Here is a 23801-nt window from a genome sequence, read left to right as displayed (position 1 = left end):
GTCCCTAGCTATCCTACTGTCAGACCACAGCGGGCCTTGCTTTCCAGCTGTGGGTATGATGTTTCCCTCCCTGGCATTCTGGATGTGACTGTGCTCTCCTCTGCTACAACAGGGGCCTGACCCATTCAGGCTATGCAACACAGGTCACAGTCTTGCCTGGAAAATACAAATAATTATTTTTTTTTAAAAAGCACAGCAAGAGAGGGGCAGCTGCAGTGTTTATTTGACAATCACATGCAGTGCTACACAATTCAGTCCCCCTGTTTGCTCCCTTCCTCCCCAAACCTGCTGAACAGCTTGCTGCTGCAACATCTGGGAATGAGTCCTTTTATTTAAAACGGCCAACATAAGTTTCCAGGCCAGGGACTGGTCATTCAGGGGAAGCCAAGGGAAGAGATGTCAGGCTTCATCACCTAGCTCCCATCCTCTGCAGCCTGAGAACAGAAGCAGTACCCATCTGTCCGTGAGGCAGGGAAGACCCTGGAGTCTCAGCGCTCTTGTCCCACGACGGTGCCTTCCACTACAGAATGTTCTTTGCGATCGCGTTCAGGGTCCTCACTTTGGCCACATCTGCCACCTTTATGGAGTATTCAGGAGCAGAGAAGGATGCTCCCATGGTAACGTTCGGGTTTCTGTCAGGAAAACCACTGGTTACTATCTGCAGGTGATACAGAGGAGTAAGACACACCAAGAAAAAAACTCAACATACCCCCTAGTCTCAGCAGTGGTCCCAGAACCTTCTTGGTGCCACCCAAACCAAAGATGAGACAGTAATAGAAAGAACAACCCAAAACCCAAGAAAGAACAGCATCAACAGAAAACCAGATGACTTTTGACAAATATAAGCTATTCCACACACTCCTCAGAAGTGCATTCCACTGGCCTTCCAAATCCTGCATGCTTGTGTTTTAAGGCAACCACACCAGAACCTGCCTCCCCGAGTGCCACACAAGTGCACTCACAAGCCCTAGGGCAGCAGTAGCAGAAGAAATGCACCAGGGATCCAGTTCTGCATGGAGCTTGCATCCAGGTGATGAGCAAGGCTGGATTCACACACTGCAGAATACAGAGCCAGGCACCGAGATACCAACCACAAGAGCCCAATTAGCACTTAGGAAGCTGTTTGAAACTGATGCCTATTCTAAGTTCACATGAATACAGCTTTTACCTGCTAAGAGTTTTGCTAAAAAGCAAAGTTAAATAATCAGTTACCTGAACTTCATCCCTGAGTCCCGGGCTGAGCGAGCAGAGCAGTGAAACTCCGAAGCAGTGGAGCCTTCCAGAATTCTCTGCAGGTTGCGCTCTGTGATGCCACCCCCTGGTAGGAAGAATCCCAAAGTCACATACAGTGCAGGTGGCACTGTCCACACTTGGCATCACCCTGGGATCCATCCCCTAAGGGACATCCATTTACACTGAGCAAAAAATATAACTTTTGGGACAACACAGACCCAGAGGCATGAAAAGAGACAGAAGCCTTGTCTCACATTCTCCCACCTATCTAGAGCTGTTCCCAAATCCTCCAGTGAGCAGCACCGGCAGGGCTCTGCCACCCCAGGTGGTTGTGTGGCCTTTACTCGCACCAGGGCAGGAGCGCATCCTCCTGGGGGCCTGGCTCAGAAACCCAGATCAGACAGAACATCCCAGGGCAAGAGGCTAGGAAGGAGGGGCTAGGGCCTACAGGACCTGTTACAGATGACAAAAACACATTACCTGGTACCACCACAATTCTGCCCTTGGCCTGAAAGAAGAAGAACACATTAGTGATACTGCCCAGCACTACATCCACAAGCACATTTGTAGGGCAGCAAAGAAACTTTGCACAATGTCCTCCATAAGCTCAAGGATGTCACCAGGGTGTACAGTTTGTCCACTCTCATCTTTTTTTGTTTTACAAGGAAAAGACAACTTGTCACTACTTCCTCCTGCCTCTCTACCCCATCTAGCTAACTCTCAGGTACATCTGTTACATGTTCCAAACAGAAACTGTGAGAGCCCCAGCAGGAACCTCATTTTGCTGTTTCGTGGGCTAATCACACCAGCTGCTGAAAACAACTCCCAGTGTCCTTCTCCCAGCCTGCAAGCTCCAACCAGTCTTTGCTGTGGGAGACTCTGGGGTCCATCCCACATGGATTTGGGAAAACAGATTAAAGCCAAGCCACAGAGAGAGGGCAAGCAGCTCTTGACAGAAATTCTGTTAGAAGTGAGAGCCACCACAAAGGAGTGGCCTCCAGGCAATGCCCAGGAAGCAAGCACAGTCAGCCAGGGAAGCAGTGGAACACTTACCTGTTCTGCAAGCCTCTTAATTAAGGATAATCCTTCCAGCGCTGAGCTGTCACAGCCACTTGTCAACACCCGCTCAAAGCCCAGCGAAATCAGAGTCTCCAGTGCCACCATTGGGTCATGCACCATGTCAAAGGCTAAGACATCAACACAACAGCCCAAAAATCACTCATCTCATCATGTTCAAGCTCAGACCCTCAGCCAGCCCAGGAAACGATGAGAGTAAGGGTCCTTCTCACAGCTGGTCACCATGACAGGGATCTACAGCTCCTGACTATGTCTCCCTTTGCAGCAGCGGCAGGGCCACTGTGCTCAGCCATTCAGACACCACCTGTGACACAGCCCCCAAACCTGGACCCCCTTCACTTATGCCCCCCAAGAGAACAGAACAGACATAGACTGCTCTGGCACAGTGTGCAGAGCTTCCCCTCCTCCAAAGAAGAACCAAAGTACATAAAGCCTGGGTCTCTCCCATCCCCACCTTCCCCTGGCAATGGGGCAGAGGCTAGTCCCTGCTAGGGCCACTGTCCCAAGTGACATACCTCGATGAAATGTAACTGGCAGGGGACGGCACACCGCTGCAATAAGAAGACATATGGTCAGTCTGGGCTGGTACAGAGAGTCCCTTGTACTAGAACCAGAAAAGCACATGAAGTGAAAAAGGGCAAAGACTTTTGGGGCCATTCCCAGGTTGCTCAGAAGAGTTCCAGTACCTGCTGGGAATGCAGCTGCTGCTCTTTGGTGGGGAAGAGTTTTTCTGCCCTTTGAGGAAGCAACATGGCTTTGGTTTTATGAGCAATGCCAAAATCCCCCATCTCACCTGTATCATGCAGAACCCTCATTCCCACCAGAGATGGCTTTCTCTGCAGGAAGGAAGCAGAGAAGTCGTATCATCTACTTGGAGAAGGGGCAGGGCCAGTGCTTTGAAAACAGGAAAGTTGATTTTTGTGATTTCTTTCACTACCTGTAATTTCTGCTCCCAGACCACAGCAAACTTCACTAATGGTGCTCTGTTTACTGGACAAAGCTTAGCTATTTCTTTGAAAATAAATCCAACTGCCTCCTGTCCTGAAAATGCTGGTTCCAGCAGCCACCTCTGTGCTCTTTTGGAAACAAATCCTGGCAGGACTCCTCTCTTTTGCTGCACTCCCTACAATACACTCACCTTCATACAAGAACCTTAATATCACATCACAAGAGAAAGGCTCAGGCCTCTTTAGCTTTCAGGCATAGTTCCCAGACAAGATGTGGAATCAAATTTACTTCCTCTGTGTGTGTTGTCTGGACTATCAACCTCCCACAGCAGCTTCAGTAGCCCTTTATATGATTCTACCTCTCTTCTCACCAAGTGGGTTAACAGGAGAATGCAAAGATGAGTTACCTGCTACCCAGAAGGACAGGCATACCCTAGACATCTCTAGCAGGGCCGTAAGGAAACGAACAAAGGGCAAAGAAAACGAAGAAGGAAGAGAATCCAACCATTTAATTCAGTTTAATGTCCCCAAAGGAGCTAACCTAAGCTTTTCTCCTTCATATATGCTGCTGTTAAGTACCACGTGGCCTCACACTGTGTGAACTGCTTGGCACAGCAGCCTGTGAAGCTTTGTAACTATTTAACAAGCCACAGGTATGACAATACGTGAAACTCGAGGAGGAGAGAGATGGCAAGACACATAGATCAAAGCAGCCTGTGCAGTTCTTCCTACAGCATCAGAGTAGCACTGAACACCTGACCCAAGTCAGAGCATAGATATTGCTTAAAGCTCTGCATAGCATTTTTCACTGGAGACACTCTTACCCAGTAACGCTGTGCAGAGCTCTGTGTCAATGCGCCCATCCTCAGTAAGGGCCCCGAACACCAGCCCATCAGCCCCATGCAGCTTGGCAAGACGAATATCGGCTTTCATGACTTCCACCTCCCGGTCCGAGTAGAGGAAATCTCCCCCGCGAGGCCGGATCATCACGAACACGGGCACCCGCACGCACTGCTTCACCACCTGCAGAAGTCCTGGGGAGTGAAGGGAGACAGGCAGCTCAGCACCCAGCTCCTGCAGCTCTACCCACCAGCAGAGACAAGAGAAGACAACGGAGAGGGGTACCCAGGACAGAAGGGAAGCCAAGCTGACGGGAGGGGAAACAAAGAAAACCTTAGGAGGGCGCGCTAGGCACGCTGATCCCCAAGAAGAGACGGCAGCCCCACAGAGGGGAGAGAGCCCGGGCCGCCGTAGCGGAGGGGGCGGGTGAGGCTCACCCATGCTCGGTGTGGTCCCTCCTTCTACGAGGCCCGCGCACAGCTCGATCCGGCCGGCACCTGAAAAGAGGCACATCAGAACCGGCCCTGCCAGGGCCCACCACGCTGCTGCCGCCACCTCCCCTGAAGCCTCCCGGCCTTACCTCCACGCTCCGCGTTGACGGCGGATTCCACCGAGTCCACACACACCTCCATGAGGAAGCCATCGTCCATACCTGGGAGAAAGCGCCGCCGTCAGCCCGGCCCGCCCCATGGCAGCCGCCCTGGTCCGCACCACCGCCGGTCCCGCCCCACTTCCGCCGAAGGCCCCACCCCTTCACTCACGCTTCCGTTCTCGCCCCCTCGCGGTCCAGGCCCGCGCCGCCTGCGGGCGCGAGGGCGGGCGCGAAGAAGGTGGGGAGCGAGTGGGAGAGGGCCGGCGCGCTTCGCTCGCGCGCTGCGGCGGAAGCCACACCCCCTGCTGGCGCGGCCCCGCCCGGGCCCCGCCCCCGCTTCGCACACGCCCTCACCTGCGCTGGCGGCGCTCGGGGGTCGCTGCTAGCTCTTGGTCACGTGCCGGGGATTGTCATGGTGACGCCCAGGTGTGTCCGGAAGTGCTCGCCCCGCTTCCGGCAGCGCGCCACTTCCGGGGTCATTCGGGATGCTGCGGACGGCGCGCGGCAGTGTTCGGCTCTTGCTGTCTGTGCGGGGCGGGCTGGGGCCAGGTTCACCCCCAGGCTTGCTCCCGCAGACCCCCGCCTGTCCCCTGCTGCAGCGGTGCCTTCCACGGCGGCTTCTGCAGCAGGCGCCCCCGCCCGCCACCCCGCCCGCCGTCGGGCGGTGGCTCCTGGCCTGCAGCGGTGCCGTGGCCGGTGCAGTGGTGCTGGGCGGCATCACCAGGTGAGCGCGGTGTCCCCCGCCCCACTGGCACCGGTTTACGGCCGTGGCCGCACCAACGCCTCCGCATTTGAAGGGGCTCAGAGCTGAGGCTGTGTGGCGGCAGTGATCACTGCAGGCCCGTGGCCTCTGCCATCTTCCTGCCCCTGGTGCTAGTGACTCGCTGTCCCTGCGGCCTGCAGCTGTCTCCCGCGCCTGACACGTGTCCTGAGTCCTCTCATGTCTTTGCTCCCCAATTTTTAGGGGTCATCATGGGGTAGGGCTGGGAATACCAGAGAGATGGTGCTGTGTGAATGCCGGCTAGGGATAGCTTTCTTTTCATGCTTTTGTTAAAAAGGCCTGATTGATTACTTCCAGAATTAGTGATTTTCATTTTGCTTCTAACTGAGTTACCTGATGCAGCCAACAGCTCTTGCTGAAGTAGATTGTCATGCTGCCAGGGAGTGAACTGCTTGTTTCTGTCTCTAGGCTCACAGAATCGGGCCTTTCCATGGTGGACTGGCATCTTGTGAAAGAGATGAAACCTCCAAGAACACAGAAAGAGTGGGAAGCTGAGTTCCAGAAATACCAGCAGTTCCCAGAGTTTAAAATGTGAGTGTGAAAAAGTGAAAGGAGGGCGGGCTGGGAGTGCCCTTCTTGCAACTCAGTCGCTCAAGGAATTATTGGAAGAAGAAAAATGTTTTTTTTAAACTGCTAGGAAGGCACACGATGGTGGCTCCTTTGCTGTCACTTCCCTTCCCTAGGGAAGCTGATCCCTTGTGTGAAACTGTAGTGTAGGAATGCTACGTCGTATTAAATGGTTCTTTGTTTTACTGTTTTTAACAGTCTGAATCATGACATGACACTGACAGAGTTCAAGTTCATTTGGTACATGGAGTATTCACACCGGATGTGGGGCCGTGCCGTGGGGCTGGCCTATATTCTGCCTGCTGCCTATTTCTGGCGAAAGGGCTGGCTCAGCCGCCCCATGAAGGTCTGCGTTCTTGCACTCTGTGGCCTGGTCTGCTTCCAGGTAAGCACGCTCTGTAGCTGCAGGGACTAGCAGCAGCACCTTCTGGAACATCTTGTGATTGAGCCTAGTTGAGGCAGTAGGATTGATGAAAGCTTGGGGGGTGTCAGTGCTGATAGCTGGTCAAAGGTGGAGAGAACAAGTTGCTTTGCCTCTAGTGTTTACCTAGTCTTGGCAGTTACTGCCGCATTGTCTGACTCTAACACCTCTCTTCCTGTTTTGTCAGGGGCTGCTGGGGTGGTACATGGTGAAGAGTGGGCTGGAAGAGAAGCCAGACTCTTATGACATTCCTAGGGTCAGTCAGTACCGTCTGGCAGCACATCTTGGCTCTGCACTGGTCCTGTACTCTGCTAGCCTCTGGACAGGGCTGTCTCTTCTGCTTCCACGACACAAGGTACAGTGGGGTGTCAAGAGTCAAAAGTGCAGGGTAGTGTCAATTCAGAGGACTGGGGGCATGATGTGAAGGGTGAGGAAAGGATGTTGAAGGGTGGTGGTGCGTCCGTTTTAGTCTGTCTTTCTGTCTCTGATCTAATAGTGATTTACAAAATACCCTTTCTGTGAACTTCTTGGTTGTGGGACACTTCCTTTGACCTGTGCTGTTGTACTCAAAAGTGATTAGTTTCAAAGTTCATGCAAGCTCAGGCAGGGGTGTGCCTGGCTGGGCTAATTGGTTTGTGCCAGCAGCTGCCCAGTGGCCACTTCAATTGAACTCAGTTGTGGTTTTCAGAAACCACTGAAGTGCGACTGTGCTGTGTGGTGGCCTCTAGATTCTTCCTGTAAGATAGGACAACCCCTTGGCCTATATATGTGGTGAAAGCTTTTCTCATTTGATGCAAACAGCCCTGGAAATGCTTTGCCTTGACTATTTTCATTGTTTCAATTATTTAACAGTTACCTGAAACTCGTCAGCTTCTTCGCTTGAGACAATATGCTCATTGCACTACAGCTCTCATTTTTCTTACAGCTCTTTCAGGTAAGACTTCCTTTTTGCCATCTTCTCTGTGGCTCTTTCCTTTCTGACCTGTGGCTTTTTTTCTGGTCTGGTGGGGACTATGAGCAACCCCACCTTGTTCTCTGGGAAAACTTTATTGCTGCTAGGAAGCCTACAGTCAAGAACCTCCCTTACTGATCTTTCCTGGGCAGGTGGAGATGCATCTTCCAGCCTGCCTGTTGCAGTCTCATTTTCTGCTCTGCAATTGCAGGTGCTTTTGTGGCAGGGCTGGATGCTGGCCTTGTGTACAATTCTTTCCCTAAAATGGGGGAACGCTGGATCCCAGATGATCTCCTTGCCTTCTCCCCCGTGCTGAGAAATATCTTTGAGAATCCTACAACTGTGCAGTTTGATCACAGGATCTTGGTAAGTACCATCTTCCTGCTGTGTCTGTGCTGCTTCTCATTTGCCTCCTGCAGCCTAGCTGTCCCCTTTGGGTCGTGGTTCTGTCAGCTTGAGTGATATCCAAAGGTCTTGAGAGCGTGTTACCAATTTGCTTCTGCAGAAAGGAAGTTTAGCACTTATATTTATTTTCAGTGTGGTCTCCTTCCTTAAGGATGTCTTCCTCCTGCGCAAGCTGCAGACTTTGTATCTTTGTGTCTCTTTTTCCATAACATGAACTGCAAACCAGGGTAGCCTTGAAGTGTCTGGGAAAGCTGTGTGAAATAAAACTTGGAAATCCTGATACTGAATGCTTCCTCCAGAATTTCTGAACTTCCTTTACACCAGCAGTGCCCTGTAAAAAATATCTTTTCTAGTTAGAGCAATCCAGATGCTCAACTGGCACCGTTGCAGACTAAGCCGTTACTTAGATTAAAAAGAAAGATTAAGTGACTTAGAAGATGAAACTCCTGGGGTGACCTGCACAGCAAGATTATGCTGGTGAGCTACAGCCAAGTGGTGAAAACGAGATCAGTTTTCTAGTGACGGCTTCTGTCTTTAGCTGTTAAGGCGAACAGATGGGGAGAGGACAGAAATAATCCCTAATGAGTTGGAGAAATGAGGAAAAGCTGTTGGGAAATAAAGCATTAATTTGGAGAAAAATGGAACTCTTTATAACTTTAAGTTTCGGGGTGCTTAATGAGGTGGGCATGGTAGCTCTGGGATTTGGTCCAAGGTCATTTAAACCTTTCTTCAGTTAAATATCGCTCACAGACTTTTTTTGCTGTGTGGAAGGCACAGCCAAAGGCCACTGCAACCCATTTCCTTTGAACTGTTCTGGAAGGATGGTTGTTTCCTTTCCCTTCTATAGGGAATCACCTCAGTCACAGCTGTCATAGCACTGTACCTCTTTTCACGGAAGATCCCACTCCCTCACCGGACCAGGATGGCAGTGACTTCCTTACTGGTTGTGGCTTGCATGCAGGTACTTTCTTTTTTTCCCTCCTCTCTGTAGTCTTTTGCAGCATGTTCACAAGACAGAGCTGTCTCCAGCTTAGATCTGTGCTGGTCCCAAGAGCCTGGAGCTGCCAAGATCTGGTGTCTCACCAGGCTGTGTCCACAGTGTGAATTTGAGGGTGGGAAGTTTCACTGTGTGTCTTTATACATCGTATACTGCACCTGCTCCATCAATGCTGCACCTACAGTTGCTCTTACCTCTTCTCTCTTGTCAGGTGGGCCTGGGCATCAGCACCCTGCTGCTGTATGTCCCCACACCTCTGGCAGCCACGCATCAGTCAGGGTCCCTGGCCCTGCTCAGCATGGCACTCTGGCTCATGAGCGAGCTCCGGCGAGTCCCCAAGTAACCCACAGGAGTGAGAGAGAGCTGGCAGGGCAGCTGTGCCACTGCGCCCAGAGGCAGCAGAGACTGTGCACGCTGGGCGCAGAGCCCAGCTCCGCCGTGCGCAGGGAGGTGGCGGCGGGTGTGAATGCTGACTTTGTAACATAAAGGAGTTTTTATGGACAGGCTGGTGTGTGGTTGGATGCTTCCTTTCCGGAGCGAGGTGAGGAAGGACGCGGGGAGCCGCGACGGGAGCAGACAGGGGGCGCCGAACCGCGCCGCCGCGGCGGGGAGGGAGTGCAAGCGTAGAAGGGCAGGCGAGGTCACTTTGGCGCCCCCTGGCGGGTAGTCCCGTACTCCGTTCCCCTCGTCTCCGCCAATCAGAAGCGACGATATGGGCAGCGCGCCGCACTCTGGCCGCGGATTGGCCAGCGCGCGGCAGTGGCAGGGTGGCTTCCGGTGCGGCGGCGACTGTCAGTACGGAGCGGATCGGATCGGAGCGGCCATGACGGCGCACAGCTTTGCCCTGCCGCTCGTCTTCTTTTCTGCCTTCTGGGGCCTCGTGGGCATCGCCGCCCCCTGGTTTGTGCCCAAGGGGCCGAACCGCGGGTGAGTGGGGACTACGGGGGGGATGAGGGGTCCGAACTGGGCCTCAATGTCCTAACGCTGGTGTCTCCACAGGGTGATCATCACGATGCTGGTCACTACCGCTGTGTGCTGCTACCTCTTGTGAGTAACTCGAATCGGGCCGTGGCGCCGTCCCACCTCAATCTCCCTGTCCTTCATTTGTGTAGTTTCACACATCCATGTGCCAGTGGATGAACGGGACGGCTCCCGGGTTGCGGCCTGCCTCCCTGCCGAATACTTGACTTGACCTCCCGAGGCAGCAGTCCCTCTGCTAGCTTCTTGAGGCAGCAGCATCCCGGGAACCGGGTCCCTGCCCCTGTGCTACCGGGGCTGACAGCAGGTTGGGTCCCTTTGCAGCTGGCTCATCGCCATCCTGGCCCAGGCCAATCCCCTGTTCGGGCCACAGCTGAAGAACGAGACCATCTGGTACGTGCGCTTCCTCTGGGAGTGAGCAGTCCCCGGAAGCCAGCGCCTGAAGAGAGAGCCCCCCCAAATTACCACCGTGAGTGGACAGAGGGTCCTGTGCCTGGCTGGGGAGGGGGCTGCAGGCTGGTCCTTGCTGAGTGGGAGATGCTTTGGCTTCTGTGCATTGTGGCTGTGGTGAACTGGTCTCAGTATGGGGCTGCTGGTTCTGCACTAGCCCTTATCAAGCCAAGCACTTTCCCACGAGCCTCTGGTTCTTTAGGTTTGTGGGAGCTCCCTTCTGGGTACAGTTTGGTGCTAACTTCTCCTTTCTTCCCCCTGCCAGCTCTTGCTGCTGTTCCAGCCTCTACCTTCCCATACCAGGCAGCTCCCAGAGTTGTTGGGACAGAGGCTGGACCTGCTGCTGTGTGCACCCTGAGCACTGCAACCTGGACCAATGATGGCTGGGCCCCTGAGCATGGCATGCGACACCCCTGCCTGGGATGAGAGCCTGCTAAATCTGGCCCTGGGAGCAGCCATACTACTAGGGGGACATCCTCTCAGCTGGCTAAGTGTTGCAGTCACTGACACTGAACACCATCCTAAGACAGACCTATGTTTAATGCCAGCAGATTGTGCCCCTGCAGTGCTTGCCTGCTCCCTTCAGTGTGCTTAGCCCTAGCACCCCACATCCCACCCCTAGTGAAATGTCTGCTCCCAGTCCAAGCTGCCCAACCAGTTACTATATCCGTGGTCATTTCAAGTACCAGTCATCCCTCTGCATGAGAAAGCAGGAGCCTGTAGCATCCTCTGTATGGTCAGTCCCCTATGGTGGGGGTGGTCCTTACTAAGCCAGATTCTGGCTGGGGGTGGGAAAAGGGAGGGCTGACTCTGGAGAAGCATGCAGACCCCTTTGATTGTGATGAGAGAGGTCCTGGGGTTGCAGGGCAAGGGATTCTGCTAGAGGGATGAAAGGGATTCAGTGTTTCCTTCCACCCCAGCAGCGAGGGTGCTGCAGCAGTGTCTAGGTACCACCACTACCCCAACCTGTATCTTGGTTCTGAGAAGTGAGTAGGGTGTTGTGTTTTCAGTTTCCCCTTATTTATCACATAATTTATCTGTATTTATTTATTTGTCTGTGTTTGTTAAACTTGCATTGTGGAAATAAATCTTTTTCTAGTAAATGAGGCCAGAAGCAGAGTCACTTGGTGCTTTGAGGGTGAAGAACAATCTTGGCTTTATTGAAACTTCCTCCTTTCCCCCTGGCCCCACTCTTGTACTGTAAGAACATGGTTGGGATCCTCAGCTGTTGAGCAGGAGGGTGGCAGCACAGTGGTGTGTGGAAAGCTTTATCCTTGATGCCACCTCTGCACTCATCCTCTTGGGCCAGGGTCACGGGAACGACATGTGCTAGAGGGTGACCTGGGTACCTGCCCAGCCTCTCATAGTTTCATAGTTTCATTCAGGGTTGGAAGGGACCACAAGGATCATCTAGTTCCAACCCCCCTGCCATGGGCAGGGACACCCCACACTAGATCAGGCTGGACAGAGCCTCATCCAGCCTGCTCTTAAACACCCCCAGGGACGGGGCCTCGACCACCTCCCTGGACAACCCATTCCAGGGTTTCACCACTCTCATGGTGAAGAACCTCCTCCTCACATCCAGCCTGAATCTCCCCACCTCCAGCTTCATTCCATTCCCCCTAGTCCTATCACTACCTGATATCCTGAGAAGTCCTTCCCCAGCCTTCCTGTAGGCCCCCTTCAGATACTGGAAGGCGACAATTAGGTCACCTCGGAGCCTTCTCTTCTGCAGACTGAACAGCCCCAACTCCTTCAGTCTGTCCTCATAGGAGAGGTGCTCCAGCCCTCTGATCATCCTCGTGGCCCTTCTCTGGACACGTTCCAGCACCTCCACATCCCTCTTGTAATAGGGGCTCCAGAACTGGACACAGTACTCCAGGTGGGGTCTCACCAGGGCTGAGTAGAGGGGGAGGATCACCTCCCTCGACCTGCTAGCCACACTTCTCCTGATGCAGCCCAGGATCTGATTGGCTTTGCGGGCTGCAAGTGCACACTGAGAGCTCATGTTGAGCTTTTTGTCCACCAGCACCCCCAAGTCTCTCTCCTCAGGGCTATCTTCCAGCCAGTCACTGCCCAGCCTGTATTTGTGCCTGGGATTGCCTCGACCCAGATGCAGGACCCTGCACTTGCTCTTATTGAACTTCATGAGGTTGGCCTGTGCCCACCTCTCCAGCCTGTCAAGGTCCCTCTGGATGGCCTCCCTTCCCTCCAGCGTGTCTGCTGCACCACACAGCTTGGTGTCATCAGCAAACTTGCTGAGGGTGCACTCAATGCCACTGTCCATGTCCCCCACAAAGATGTTGAATAAGACAGGTCCCAGGACTGATCCCTGAGGGACTCCACTTGTCACTGGCCTCCACTGGGACATGGAGCCATTGACAGCCACTCTTTGGGTGCGGCCATCAAGCCAGTTCCTTATCCATCTAGTGGTCCACCAATCAAACCCATGTGTCACCAGTTTGGAGACCAGGATGTGGTGTGGGACAGTGTCAAAGGCTTTGCTCAGGTCCAGGTAAACGACATCAGTTGCTTGCCCCTCATCTATTAATTTTGTCACCTGCTCATAGAAGGCCACCAGGTTGGTCAGGCAGGATTTGCCCTTGGCAAAGCCATGCTGACTGTTCCCAATCACCTCTTCACTATTCTTTTGAGCGAGTAGTGACTCCAGGAGGATCTGTTCCATGATCTTTCCAGGCACAGAGGTGAGACTGACTGGCCTGTAGTTCCCTGGTTCCTCCTTCTTGCCCTTTTTGAAGATGGGGGCAATGTTTCCCCTTTTCCAGTCTGTGGGGACTTCACCAGACTGCCAGGACTTTTGAAATATAATAGAGAGGGGTTTAGCAACCTCATCTGCCAGTTCTCTCAGTACCCGTGGGTGTAACCCGTCGGGTCCCATGGACTTGAACACTTTCAGGTTCTTCAGATGATCACGAACCTGATCTGCACTTACAATGGGCAGTTCTTCCTCCCCGTCCCTGGCTTTGACTTCCATAACATCAGGAGTGTGGCTAGAGGCCCTTGCAGTGAAGACTGAGGTAAAGAAGTTATTAAGTACCTCAGCCTTTTCCTCATCACAGGTGACCATGTCACCATTTTCCTTTCTGAGGGGGCCCACACCTTCCCTAGTCTTCTTCTTCCCATTAATATACCTGTAAAAGTTCTTAGTATTCCCTTTAATCTCCCTGGCTAGATTCAACTCAAACTCTGCTTTGGCTTTCCTAACCAGGACTCTTGCTGCTCGGGCAGCTTCCTTGTATTCCCCCTGTTCTACCTGTCCTTCCCTCCACTTCCTGTAGAGTTTCCTTTTAAGTAATAGTGTGTCCAGTAGCTCCTTGCCCATCCAGGCAGGCCTCCTAGCATTCTTACCTGCTTTTCTCTTTGTTGGTACACAGAGCTCCTGGACACAGAGGAGGTGGTCCTTGAATACTGACCAGCTGTCCTGGGTCCCTCTTCCCTCCAGGGCTTTGTCCCACGACACTTTGGCTAGCAGATCCCTGAAGCGATCAAAATCTGCACGCCTAAAGTCCAGGGTCATGAGCTTGGAATACTTCCTCCTGATTGCCCTGAGGATGTTAAATTCAACTGCTTCATGGTCACTGCAGCCAAGGCCGTCTATGAGCCTCACATTGCTTACCAGCCCTTCCCTGTTGGTGAGAACAAGGTCCAGCATAGCACCATTTCTTGTTGGTTCCTCCACCATTTGGAGGAGGAAGTTGTCTTCTATGCAGTCCAGGAACATCCTGGATTGCTGGTGCCTTGCTGTGTTGTCCCTCCAGCAGATGTCCGGGTGGTTGAAATCACCCATGAGGACCAGGGCTTGTGACCTGGAAGCTGCTTCTATTTGCCTATGGAGGGCCTCATCTGCTTGGATCTGCTGGTCAGGTGGCCTGTAGGAGACCCCCACAGTAATATCTTCTTCCCCTGTCCTGCCTTTAATTTTGACCCATACACTCTCAACTAGCTTATCATCCCTCCCCAGTTGGAGCTCCACTGATTCCAACTGGCTATTGACATAGAGGGCAACACCTCCTCCTCTCCTTCCCTGCCTATCCTTCCTAAAGAGTTTATATCCATCTATGCCTACATCCCAGTCATGGGATTCATCCCACCAAGTTTCAGTAACAGCCACTATGTCGTGGCATCCCAGCAGCACAGTGGCACTTAACTCATCCTGTTTATTGCCCAAGCTGCGCGCATTCGCATAGAAGCACTTCAGCTGGGCTGGCCCTGTCCTCCTCTTGTGCCAAATCCCCTCGGTTTCCACAGAATGTCCTGGTGGATCATTCGTGGCTTGCCTCAGGGTAGCAAGTTGAGAGCCCTTACCAGCTCTCCTTCTCTCTACTGCTGGTGAGCTGCCCCTCTGTTTGTCACCAGCCAGCAGGAGACTATTAACCCCATCCCCCTTCAAATCTAGTTTAAAGCCCTATCAATGAGCCCTGACAATTCCTGCCCCAGGATTCTTATCCCACTCTGGGACAAGTGTGTCCCATGAGTTGTTTTCAGCTCAGGTGCCTTGAAAACCAGTCCGTGATTGTGGAACCCAAAGCCCTGTCGATGGCACCAGCCCCTGAGCCATGAATTGATCTGTCGGCCCTTCCTCAGTGTATCCTCATCCATTGCTGATGTTAGAGGGATGGCAGAGAACACGACTTGAGCCCCTGATCCCTTTAGCATTTGCCCTAAGGTTCTGAAGTCTTTCTTAATAGATTGTGAGCCTCTCATTGTTACATCGTCACTGCCCACCTGAAAGACCAGCAGTGGGTAGTAGTCCGAAGGACTCACGAGGTTGGGAATTCTATCTACAACATCTTTTACTTGGGCACCAGGGAGGCAGCTGACCGCTCTATGAAATGGGTCTGGTCTGCATATTGGGCCCTCTGTTCCCCTCAGTAGGGAGTCTCCTATGACGATGACCCTGCGAGGTTTCTTTTCTGGGTAAGTTTTGATGGCTGGCCTGAGGCAACCTGTCATTGGTGCAGCTTCTGACCTTCTTGGGTCCTCGACCTTACCAATGACCTGTTCCTCCTGCAGAGCCTCATACCTGTTCTGTAACTGCACTGGAGGCAGCGTGCTGCTCACAGGAGCAGACTTCCTTTGTTTGCATTTCTTCCGTCGGGCAGAGACCTGTTCCCATTGGCCCTGCTCATGGGGGTTACTACAGGGAGGTTGAGAGGCTTGCTGCTGGGAAGGTATCAAACTCCCTGTTCCCCTAAGTGTTACCCCCTGTTCTGGTTTAGAAGAGATTACCCCCTGTTCTGGTTTAGAAGAGATTACATTATGGGAATCGTCAATTTTCTGCTCGCCATCTCTTCTATCTCTTAGCCTTTCTACCTCTTCTTTTAGTTTGACCACCATGCTCATCAGATCACTGACCTGCTCACACCTGAAACAGGAGCTGCTCCCTCCAGCCTCCATGTCGAGTGCCAGGTTCCAGCACTCACTGCAGCCACCTGCCTGAACATCTGCATGCTTGTGTGTGGTCTCTGTTTGGGTGCCCACTGTCCTTCTGCTAGCCTTTGCTCTAGTGGTGACCATCTTGCAGTAACCACCCTCTCTCCACACGGCCTTTTTTTTTTTTTTTTTTTTTTTTTTTTTTTTTTTTTTTTTTTTCCCTGTCAGTGAGAAGGCGAGCTTCTGAAGCTGCCTCTCTCCTCAGCCACGCGCTGGGGTCTGTTTGGTTTGCGCGCGGTCTCCGCGGCAACCCCTCCCCCAGCTACGTCACTGCCCTCCGGCAGGTAGGCAATCCGAGCCCGCTGCCCCTCCTCCTCTCTTTGGAAAGTCCCAAGCCACCAGCCCCTTACCGCCTGAAAAGCAAGGGAATCAAAGCCAAAAGCCAAACTCCCAGAGCTGCGCTTCTGAAGCTGCCTCTCTCCTCAGCCACGCGCTGGGGTCTGTTTGGTTTGCGCGCGGTCTCCGCGGCAACCCCTCCCCCAGCTACGTCACTGCCCTCCGGCAGGTAGGCAATCCGAGCCCGCTGCCCCTCCTCCTCTCTTTGGAAAGTCCCAAGCCACCAGCCCCTTACCGCCTGAAAAGCAAGGGAATCAAAGCCAAAAGCCAAACTCCCAGAGCTGCGCTTCTGAAGCTGCCTCTCTCCTCAGCCACGCGCTGGGGTCTGTTTGGTTTGCGCGCGGTCTCCGCGGCAACCCCTCCCCCAGCTACGTCACTGCCCTCCGGCAGGTAGGCAATCCGAGCCCGCTGCCCCTCCTCCTCTCTTTGGAAAGTCCCAAGCCACCAGCCCCTTACCGCCTGAAAAGCAAGGGAATCAAAGCCAAAAGCCAAACTCCCAGAGCTGCGCTTCTGAAGCTGCCTCTCTCCTCAGCCACGCGCTGGGGTCTGTTTGGTTTGCGCGCGGTCTCCGCGGCAACCCCTCCCCCAGCTACGTCACTGCCCTCCGGCAGGTAGGCAATCCGAGCCCGCTGCCCCTCCTCCTCTCTTTGGAAAGTCCCAAGCCACCAGCCCCTTACCGCCTGAAAAGCAAGGGAATCAAAGCCAAAAGCCAAACTCCCAGAGCTGCGCTTCTGAAGCTGCCTCTCTCCTCAGCCACGCGCTGGGGTCTGTTTGGTTTGCGCGCGGTCTCCGCGGCAACCCCTCCCCCAGCTACGTCACTGCCCTCCGGCAGGTAGGCAATCCGAGCCCGCTGCCCCTCCTCCTCTCTTTGGAAAGTCCCAAGCCACCAGCCCCTTACCGCCTGAAAAGCAAGGGAATCAAAGCCAAAAGCCAAACTCCCAGAGCTGCGCTTCTGAAGCTGCCTCTCTCCTCAGCCACGCGCTGGGGTCTGTTTGGTTTGCGCGCGGTCTCCGCGGCAACCCCTCCCCCAGCTACGTCACTGCCCTCCGGCAGGTAGGCAATCCGAGCCCGCTGCCCCTCCTCCTCTCTTTGGAAAGTCCCAAGCCACCAGCCCCTTACCGCCTGAAAAGCAAGGGAATCAAAGCCAAAAGCCAAACTCCCAGAGCTGCGCTTCTGAAGCTGCCTCTCTCCTCAGCCACGCGCTGGGGTCTGTTTGGTTTGCGCGCGGTCTCCGCGGCAACCCCTCCCCCAGCTACGTCACTGCCCTCCGGCAGGTAGGCAATCCGAGCCCGCTGCCCCTCCTCCTCTCTTTGGAAAGTCCCAAGCCACCAGCCCCTTACCGCCTGAAAAGCAAGGGAATCAAAGCCAAAAGCCAAACTCCCAGAGCTGCGCTTCTGAAGCTGCCTCTCTCCTCAGCCACGCGCTGGGGTCTGTTTGGTTTGCGCGCGGTCTCCGCGGCAACCCCTCCCCCAGCTACGTCACTGCCCTCCGGCAGGTAGGCAATCCGAGCCCGCTGCCCCTCCTCCTCTCTTTGGAAAGTCCCAAGCCACCAGCCCCTTACCGCCTGAAAAGCAAGGGAATCAAAGCCAAAAGCCAAACTCCCAGAGCTGCGCTTCTGAAGCTGCCTCTCTCCTCAGCCACGCGCTGGGGTCTGTTTGGTTTGCGCGCGGTCTCCGCGGCAACCCCTCCCCCAGCTACGTCACTGCCCTCCGGCAGGTAGGCAATCCGAGCCCGCTGCCCCTCCTCCTCTCTTTGGAAAGTCCCAAGCCACCAGCCCCTTACCGCCTGAAAAGCAAGGGAATCAAAGCCAAAAGCCAAACTCCCAGAGCTGCGCTTCTGAAGCTGCCTCTCTCCTCAGCCACGCGCTGGGGTCTGTTTGGTTTGCGCGCGGTCTCCGCGGCAACCCCTCCCCCAGCTACGTCACTGCCCTCCGGCAGGTAGGCAATCCGAGCCCGCTGCCCCTCCTCCTCTCTTTGGAAAGTCCCAAGCCACCAGCCCCTTACCGCCTGAAAAGCAAGGGAATCAAAGCCAAAAGCCAAACTCCCAGAGCTGCGCTTCTGAAGCTGCCTCTCTCCTCAGCCACGCGCTGGGGTCTGTTTGGTTTGCGCGCGGTCTCCGCGGCAACCCCTCCCCCAGCTACGTCACTGCCCTCCGGCAGGTAGGCAATCCGAGCCCGCTGCCCCTCCTCCTCTCTTTGGAAAGTCCCAAGCCACCAGCCCCTTACCGCCTGAAAAGCAAGGGAATCAAAGCCAAAAGCCAAACTCCCAGAGCTGCGCTTCTGAAGCTGCCTCTCTCCTCAGCCACGCGCTGGGGTCTGTTTGGTTTGCGCGCGGTCTCCGCGGCAACCCCTCCCCCAGCTACGTCACTGCCCTCCGGCAGGTAGGCAATCCGAGCCCGCTGCCCCTCCTCCTCTCTTTGGAAAGTCCCAAGCCACCAGCCCCTTACCGCCTGAAAAGCAAGGGAATCAAAGCCAAAAGCCAAACTCCCAGAGCTGCGCTTCTGAAGCTGCCTCTCTCCTCAGCCACGCGCTGGGGTCTGTTTGGTTTGCGCGCGGTCTCCGCGGCAACCCCTCCCCCAGCTACGTCACTGCCCTCCGGCAGGTAGGCAATCCGAGCCCGCTGCCCCTCCTCCTCTCTTTGGAAAGTCCCAAGCCACCAGCCCCTTACCGCCTGAAAAGCAAGGGAATCAAAGCCAAAAGCCAAACTCCCAGAGCTGCGCTTCTGAAGCTGCCTCTCTCCTCAGCCACGCGCTGGGGTCTGTTTGGTTTGCGCGCGGTCTCCGCGGCAACCCCTCCCCCAGCTACGTCACTGCCCTCCGGCAGGTAGGCAATCCGAGCCCGCTGCCCCTCCTCCTCTCTTTGGAAAGTCCCAAGCCACCAGCCCCTTACCGCCTGAAAAGCAAGGGAATCAAAGCCAAAAGCCAAACTCCCAGAGCTGCGCTTCTGAAGCTGCCTCTCTCCTCAGCCACGCGCTGGGGTCTGTTTGGTTTGCGCGCGGTCTCCGCGGCAACCCCTCCCCCAGCTACGTCACTGCCCTCCGGCAGGTAGGCAATCCGAGCCCGCTGCCCCTCCTCCTCTCTTTGGAAAGTCCCAAGCCACCAGCCCCTTACCGCCTGAAAAGCAAGGGAATCAAAGCCAAAAGCCAAACTCCCAGAGCTGCGCTTCTGAAGCTGCCTCTCTCCTCAGCCACGCGCTGGGGTCTGTTTGGTTTGCGCGCGGTCTCCGCGGCAACCCCTCCCCCAGCTACGTCACTGCCCTCCGGCAGGTAGGCAATCCGAGCCCGCTGCCCCTCCTCCTCTCTTTGGAAAGTCCCAAGCCACCAGCCCCTTACCGCCTGAAAAGCAAGGGAATCAAAGCCAAAAGCCAAACTCCCAGAGCTGCGCTTCTGAAGCTGCCTCTCTCCTCAGCCACGCGCTGGGGTCTGTTTGGTTTGCGCGCGGTCTCCGCGGCAACCCCTCCCCCAGCTACGTCACTGCCCTCCGGCAGGTAGGCAATCCGAGCCCGCTGCCCCTCCTCCTCTCTTTGGAAAGTCCCAAGCCACCAGCCCCTTACCGCCTGAAAAGCAAGGGAATCAAAGCCAAAAGCCAAACTCCCAGAGCTGCGCTTCTGAAGCTGCCTCTCTCCTCAGCCACGCGCTGGGGTCTGTTTGGTTTGCGCGCGGTCTCCGCGGCAACCCCTCCCCCAGCTACGTCACTGCCCTCCGGCAGGTAGGCAATCCGAGCCCGCTGCCCCTCCTCCTCTCTTTGGAAAGTCCCAAGCCACCAGCCCCTTACCGCCTGAAAAGCAAGGGAATCAAAGCCAAAAGCCAAACTCCCAGAGCTGCGCTTCTGAAGCTGCCTCTCTCCTCAGCCACGCGCTGGGGTCTGTTTGGTTTGCGCGCGGTCTCCGCGGCAACCCCTCCCCCAGCTACGTCACTGCCCTCCGGCAGGTAGGCAATCCGAGCCCGCTGCCCCTCCTCCTCTCTTTGGAAAGTCCCAAGCCACCAGCCCCTTACCGCCTGAAAAGCAAGGGAATCAAAGCCAAAAGCCAAACTCCCAGAGCTGCGCTTCTGAAGCTGCCTCTCTCCTCAGCCACGCGCTGGGGTCTGTTTGGTTTGCGCGCGGTCTCCGCGGCAACCCCTCCCCCAGCTACGTCACTGCCCTCCGGCAGGTAGGCAATCCGAGCCCGCTGCCCCTCCTCCTCTCTTTGGAAAGTCCCAAGCCACCAGCCCCTTACCGCCTGAAAAGCAAGGGAATCAAAGCCAAAAGCCAAACTCCCAGAGCTGCGCTTCTGAAGCTGCCTCTCTCCTCAGCCACGCGCTGGGGTCTGTTTGGTTTGCGCGCGGTCTCCGCGGCAACCCCTCCCCCAGCTACGTCACTGCCCTCCGGCAGGTAGGCAATCCGAGCCCGCTGCCCCTCCTCCTCTCTTTGGAAAGTCCCAAGCCACCAGCCCCTTACCGCCTGAAAAGCAAGGGAATCAAAGCCAAAAGCCAAACTCCCAGAGCTGCGCTTCTGAAGCTGCCTCTCTCCTCAGCCACGCGCTGGGGTCTGTTTGGTTTGCGCGCGGTCTCCGCGGCAACCCCTCCCCCAGCTACGTCACTGCCCTCCGGCAGGTAGGCAATCCGAGCCCGCTGCCCCTCCTCCTCTCTTTGGAAAGTCCCAAGCCACCAGCCCCTTACCGCCTGAAAAGCAAGGGAATCAAAGCCAAAAGCCAAACTCCCAGAGCTGCGCTTCTGAAGCTGCCTCTCTCCTCAGCCACGCGCTGGGGTCTGTTTGGTTTGCGCGCGGTCTCCGCGGCAACCCCTCCCCCAGCTACGTCACTGCCCTCCGGCAGGTAGGCAATCCGAGCCCGCTGCCCCTCCTCCTCTCTTTGGAAAGTCCCAAGCCACCAGCCCCTTACCGCCTGAAAAGCAAGGGAATCAAAGCCAAAAGCCAAACTCCCAGAGCTGCGCTTCTGAAGCTGCCTCTCTCCTCAGCCACGCGCTGGGGTCTGTTTGGTTTGCGCGCGGTCTCCGCGGCAACCCCTCCCCCAGCTACGTCACTGCCCTCCGGCAGGTAGGCAATCCGAGCCCGCTGCCCCTCCTCCTCTCTTTGGAAAGTCCCAAGCCACCAGCCCCTTACCGCCTGAAAAGCAAGGGAATCAAAGCCAAAAGCCAAACTCCCAGAGCTGCGCTTCTGAAGCTGCCTCTCTCCTCAGCCACGCGCTGGGGTCTGTTTGGTTTGCGCGCGGTCTCCGCGGCAACCCCTCCCCCAGCTACGTCACTGCCCTCCGGCAGGTAGGCAATCCGAGCCCGCTGCCCCTCCTCCTCTCTTTGGAAAGTCCCAAGCCACCAGCCCCTTACCGCCTGAAAAGCAAGGGAATCAAAGCCAAAAGCCAAACTCCCAGAGCTGCGCTTCTGAAGCTGCCTCTCTCCTCAGCCACGCGCTGGGGTCTGTTTGGTTTGCGCGCGGTCTCCGCGGCAACCCCTCCCCCAGCTACGTCACTGCCCTCCGGCAGGTAGGCAATCCGAGCCCGCTGCCCCTCCTCCTCTCTTTGGAAAGTCCCAAGCCACCAGCCCCTTACCGCCTGAAAAGCAAGGGAATCAAAGCCAAAAGCCAAACTCCCAGAGCTGCGCTTCTGAAGCTGCCTCTCTCCTCAGCCACGCGCTGGGGTCTGTTTGGTTTGCGCGCGGTCTCCGCGGCAACCCCTCCCCCAGCTACGTCACTGCCCTCCGGCAGGTAGGCAATCCGAGCCCGCTGCCCCTCCTCCTCTCTTTGGAAAGTCCCAAGCCACCAGCCCCTTACCGCCTGAAAAGCAAGGGAATCAAAGCCAAAAGCCAAACTCCCAGAGCTGCGCTTCTGAAGCTGCCTCTCTCCTCAGCCACGCGCTGGGGTCTGTTTGGTTTGCGCGCGGTCTCCGCGGCAACCCCTCCCCCAGCTACGTCACTGCCCTCCGGCAGGTAGGCAATCCGAGCCCGCTGCCCCTCCTCCTCTCTTTGGAAAGTCCCAAGCCACCAGCCCCTTACCGCCTGAAAAGCAAGGGAATCAAAGCCAAAAGCCAAACTCCCAGAGCTGCGCTTCTGAAGCTGCCTCTCTCCTCAGCCACGCGCTGGGGTCTGTTTGGTTTGCGCGCGGTCTCCGCGGCAACCCCTCCCCCAGCTACGTCACTGCCCTCCGGCAGGTAGGCAATCCGAGCCCGCTGCCCCTCCTCCTCTCTTTGGAAAGTCCCAAGCCACCAGCCCCTTACCGCCTGAAAAGCAAGGGAATCAAAGCCAAAAGCCAAACTCCCAGAGCTGCGCTTCTGAAGCTGCCTCTCTCCTCAGCCACGCGCTGGGGTCTGTTTGGTTTGCGCGCGGTCTCCGCGGCAACCCCTCCCCCAGCTACGTCACTGCCCTCCGGCAGGTAGGCAATCCGAGCCCGCTGCCCCTCCTCCTCTCTTTGGAAAGTCCCAAGCCACCAGCCCCTTACCGCCTGAAAAGCAAGGGAATCAAAGCCAAAAGCCAAACTCCCAGAGCTGCGCTTCTGAAGCTGCCTCTCTCCTCAGCCACGCGCTGGGGTCTGTTTGGTTTGCGCGCGGTCTCCGCGGCAACCCCTCCCCCAGCTACGTCACTGCCCTCCGGCAGGTAGGCAATCCGAGCCCGCTGCCCCTCCTCCTCTCTTTGGAAAGTCCCAAGCCACCAGCCCCTTACCGCCTGAAAAGCAAGGGAATCAAAGCCAAAAGCCAAACTCCCAGAGCTGCGCTTCTGAAGCTGCCTCTCTCCTCAGCCACGCGCTGGGGTCTGTTTGGTTTGCGCGCGGTCTCCGCGGCAACCCCTCCCCCAGCTACGTCACTGCCCTCCGGCAGGTAGGCAATCCGAGCCCGCTGCCCCTCCTCCTCTCTTTGGAAAGTCCCAAGCCACCAGCCCCTTACCGCCTGAAAAGCAAGGGAATCAAAGCCAAAAGCCAAACTCCCAGAGCTGCGCTTCTGAAGCTGCCTCTCTCCTCAGCCACGCGCTGGGGTCTGTTTGGTTTGCGCGCGGTCTCCGCGGCAACCCCTCCCCCAGCTACGTCACTGCCCTCCGGCAGGTAGGCAATCCGAGCCCGCTGCCCCTCCTCCTCTCTTTGGAAAGTCCCAAGCCACCAGCCCCTTACCGCCTGAAAAGCAAGGGAATCAAAGCCAAAAGCCAAACTCCCAGAGCTGCGCTTCTGAAGCTGCCTCTCTCCTCAGCCACGCGCTGGGGTCTGTTTGGTTTGCGCGCGGTCTCCGCGGCAACCCCTCCCCCAGCTACGTCACTGCCCTCCGGCAGGTAGGCAATCCGAGCCCGCTGCCCCTCCTCCTCTCTTTGGAAAGTCCCAAGCCACCAGCCCCTTACCGCCTGAAAAGCAAGGGAATCAAAGCCAAAAGCCAAACTCCCAGAGCTGCGCTTCTGAAGCTGCCTCTCTCCTCAGCCACGCGCTGGGGTCTGTTTGGTTTGCGCGCGGTCTCCGCGGCAACCCCTCCCCCAGCTACGTCACTGCCCTCCGGCAGGTAGGCAATCCGAGCCCGCTGCCCCTCCTCCTCTCTTTGGAAAGTCCCAAGCCACCAGCCCCTTACCGCCTGAAAAGCAAGGGAATCAAAGCCAAAAGCCAAACTCCCAGAGCTGCGCTTCTGAAGCTGCCTCTCTCCTCAGCCACGCGCTGGGGTCTGTTTGGTTTGCGCGCGGTCTCCGCGGCAACCCCTCCCCCAGCTACGTCACTGCCCTCCGGCAGGTAGGCAATCCGAGCCCGCTGCCCCTCCTCCTCTCTTTGGAAAGTCCCAAGCCACCAGCCCCTTACCGCCTGAAAAGCAAGGGAATCA

The 23801-nt window shown here is 56.0% G+C and overlaps 3 protein-coding genes across 6 annotated transcripts; 2 read left to right on the top strand and 1 right to left on the bottom strand.

Annotated features, from left to right (window-relative positions):
- Positions 1–207: 207 nt before the first annotated feature.
- On the bottom strand, positions 208–5210 carry CUTC (cutC copper transporter). Of its 2 annotated transcripts, none has more exons than XM_068139591.1 (9): positions 5044–5210; positions 4678–4749; positions 4535–4594; positions 4082–4291; positions 2826–2861; positions 2287–2420; positions 1714–1741; positions 1213–1318; positions 208–632 (listed from the first exon to the last, which is right to left on the bottom strand). In XM_068139591.1, exons 2-9 carry the CDS (start codon positions 4745–4747, stop codon positions 521–523), a joined length of 756 nt encoding a protein of 251 aa, XP_067995692.1. In that variant the 5' UTR covers positions 4748–4749; positions 5044–5210; the 3' UTR covers positions 208–520. The 2 variants fall into 2 exon arrangements, with proteins under 2 accessions (XP_067995692.1, XP_067995693.1); XM_068139592.1 differs by lacking the exon at positions 5044–5210 and adding an exon at positions 4859–4936.
- COX15 (cytochrome c oxidase assembly homolog COX15) lies at positions 4890–9315 on the top strand. 3 transcript variants are annotated; one of them, XM_068139590.1, is made up of 8 exons: positions 4890–4927; positions 5879–6001; positions 6236–6422; positions 6646–6813; positions 7311–7392; positions 7622–7776; positions 8663–8776; positions 9024–9315. In XM_068139590.1, the coding sequence occupies exons 2-8, from the start codon at positions 5901–5903 to the stop codon at positions 9153–9155; spliced, it is 939 nt and encodes a 312-aa protein (XP_067995691.1). In that variant the 5' UTR covers positions 4890–4927; positions 5879–5900; the 3' UTR covers positions 9156–9315. The 3 variants fall into 3 exon arrangements, with proteins under 3 accessions (XP_067995691.1, XP_067995690.1, XP_067995689.1); XM_068139589.1 differs by lacking the exon at positions 4890–4927 and adding an exon at positions 5034–5115; XM_068139588.1 differs by lacking the exon at positions 4890–4927 and adding an exon at positions 5149–5413.
- An 86-nt stretch (positions 9316–9401) lies between these two features.
- On the top strand, positions 9402–11359 carry ATP6V0E2 (ATPase H+ transporting V0 subunit e2). The gene is made up of 4 exons (XM_068139593.1): positions 9402–9739; positions 9812–9859; positions 10115–10259; positions 10506–11359. The coding sequence occupies exons 1-3, from the start codon at positions 9525–9527 to the stop codon at positions 10206–10208; spliced, it is 357 nt and encodes a 118-aa protein (XP_067995694.1). The 5' UTR covers positions 9402–9524; the 3' UTR covers positions 10209–10259; positions 10506–11359.
- The last annotated feature ends 12442 nt before the right edge of the window (positions 11360–23801 follow it).

Source organism: Melanerpes formicivorus, unplaced genomic scaffold, assembly GCF_026170545.1.
Source record: "Melanerpes formicivorus ecotype bairdi unplaced genomic scaffold, bMelFor1.0.p_v2 SCAF_6, whole genome shotgun sequence".
Taxonomy (NCBI): Eukaryota; Metazoa; Chordata; class Aves; order Piciformes; family Picidae; genus Melanerpes; species Melanerpes formicivorus.
This window is presented reverse-complemented; position numbering and strand designations above follow the sequence as displayed.

Coding starts and splice junctions, on each gene's coding strand:
- CUTC (XM_068139591.1), bottom strand. CDS start 4,747: ATGGACGATGGCTTCCTCATGGAGGTGTGTGTGGACTCGGTGGAATCC. Junction 4,292..4,534: donor AGGGACCACACCGAGCATGG/GTGAGCCTCACC, acceptor TTCACTCCCCAG/GACTTCTGCAGGTGGTGAAG. Junction 2,421..2,825: donor GCCAGTTACATTTCATCGAG/GTATGTCACTTG, acceptor TTGATGTCTTAG/CCTTTGACATGGTGCATGAC.
- COX15 (XM_068139588.1), top strand. CDS start 5,175: ATGCTGCGGACGGCGCGCGGCAGTGTTCGGCTCTTGCTGTCTGTGCGG. Junction 7,393..7,621: donor TTTTCTTACAGCTCTTTCAG/GTAAGACTTCCT, acceptor CTGCAATTGCAG/GTGCTTTTGTGGCAGGGCTG. Junction 8,777..9,023: donor TGGTTGTGGCTTGCATGCAG/GTACTTTCTTTT, acceptor CTCTCTTGTCAG/GTGGGCCTGGGCATCAGCAC.
- ATP6V0E2 (XM_068139593.1), top strand. CDS start 9,525: ATGGGCAGCGCGCCGCACTCTGGCCGCGGATTGGCCAGCGCGCGGCAG. Junction 9,740..9,811: donor CCCAAGGGGCCGAACCGCGG/GTGAGTGGGGAC, acceptor GTGTCTCCACAG/GGTGATCATCACGATGCTGG. Junction 9,860..10,114: donor GCTGTGTGCTGCTACCTCTT/GTGAGTAACTCG, acceptor GTCCCTTTGCAG/CTGGCTCATCGCCATCCTGG.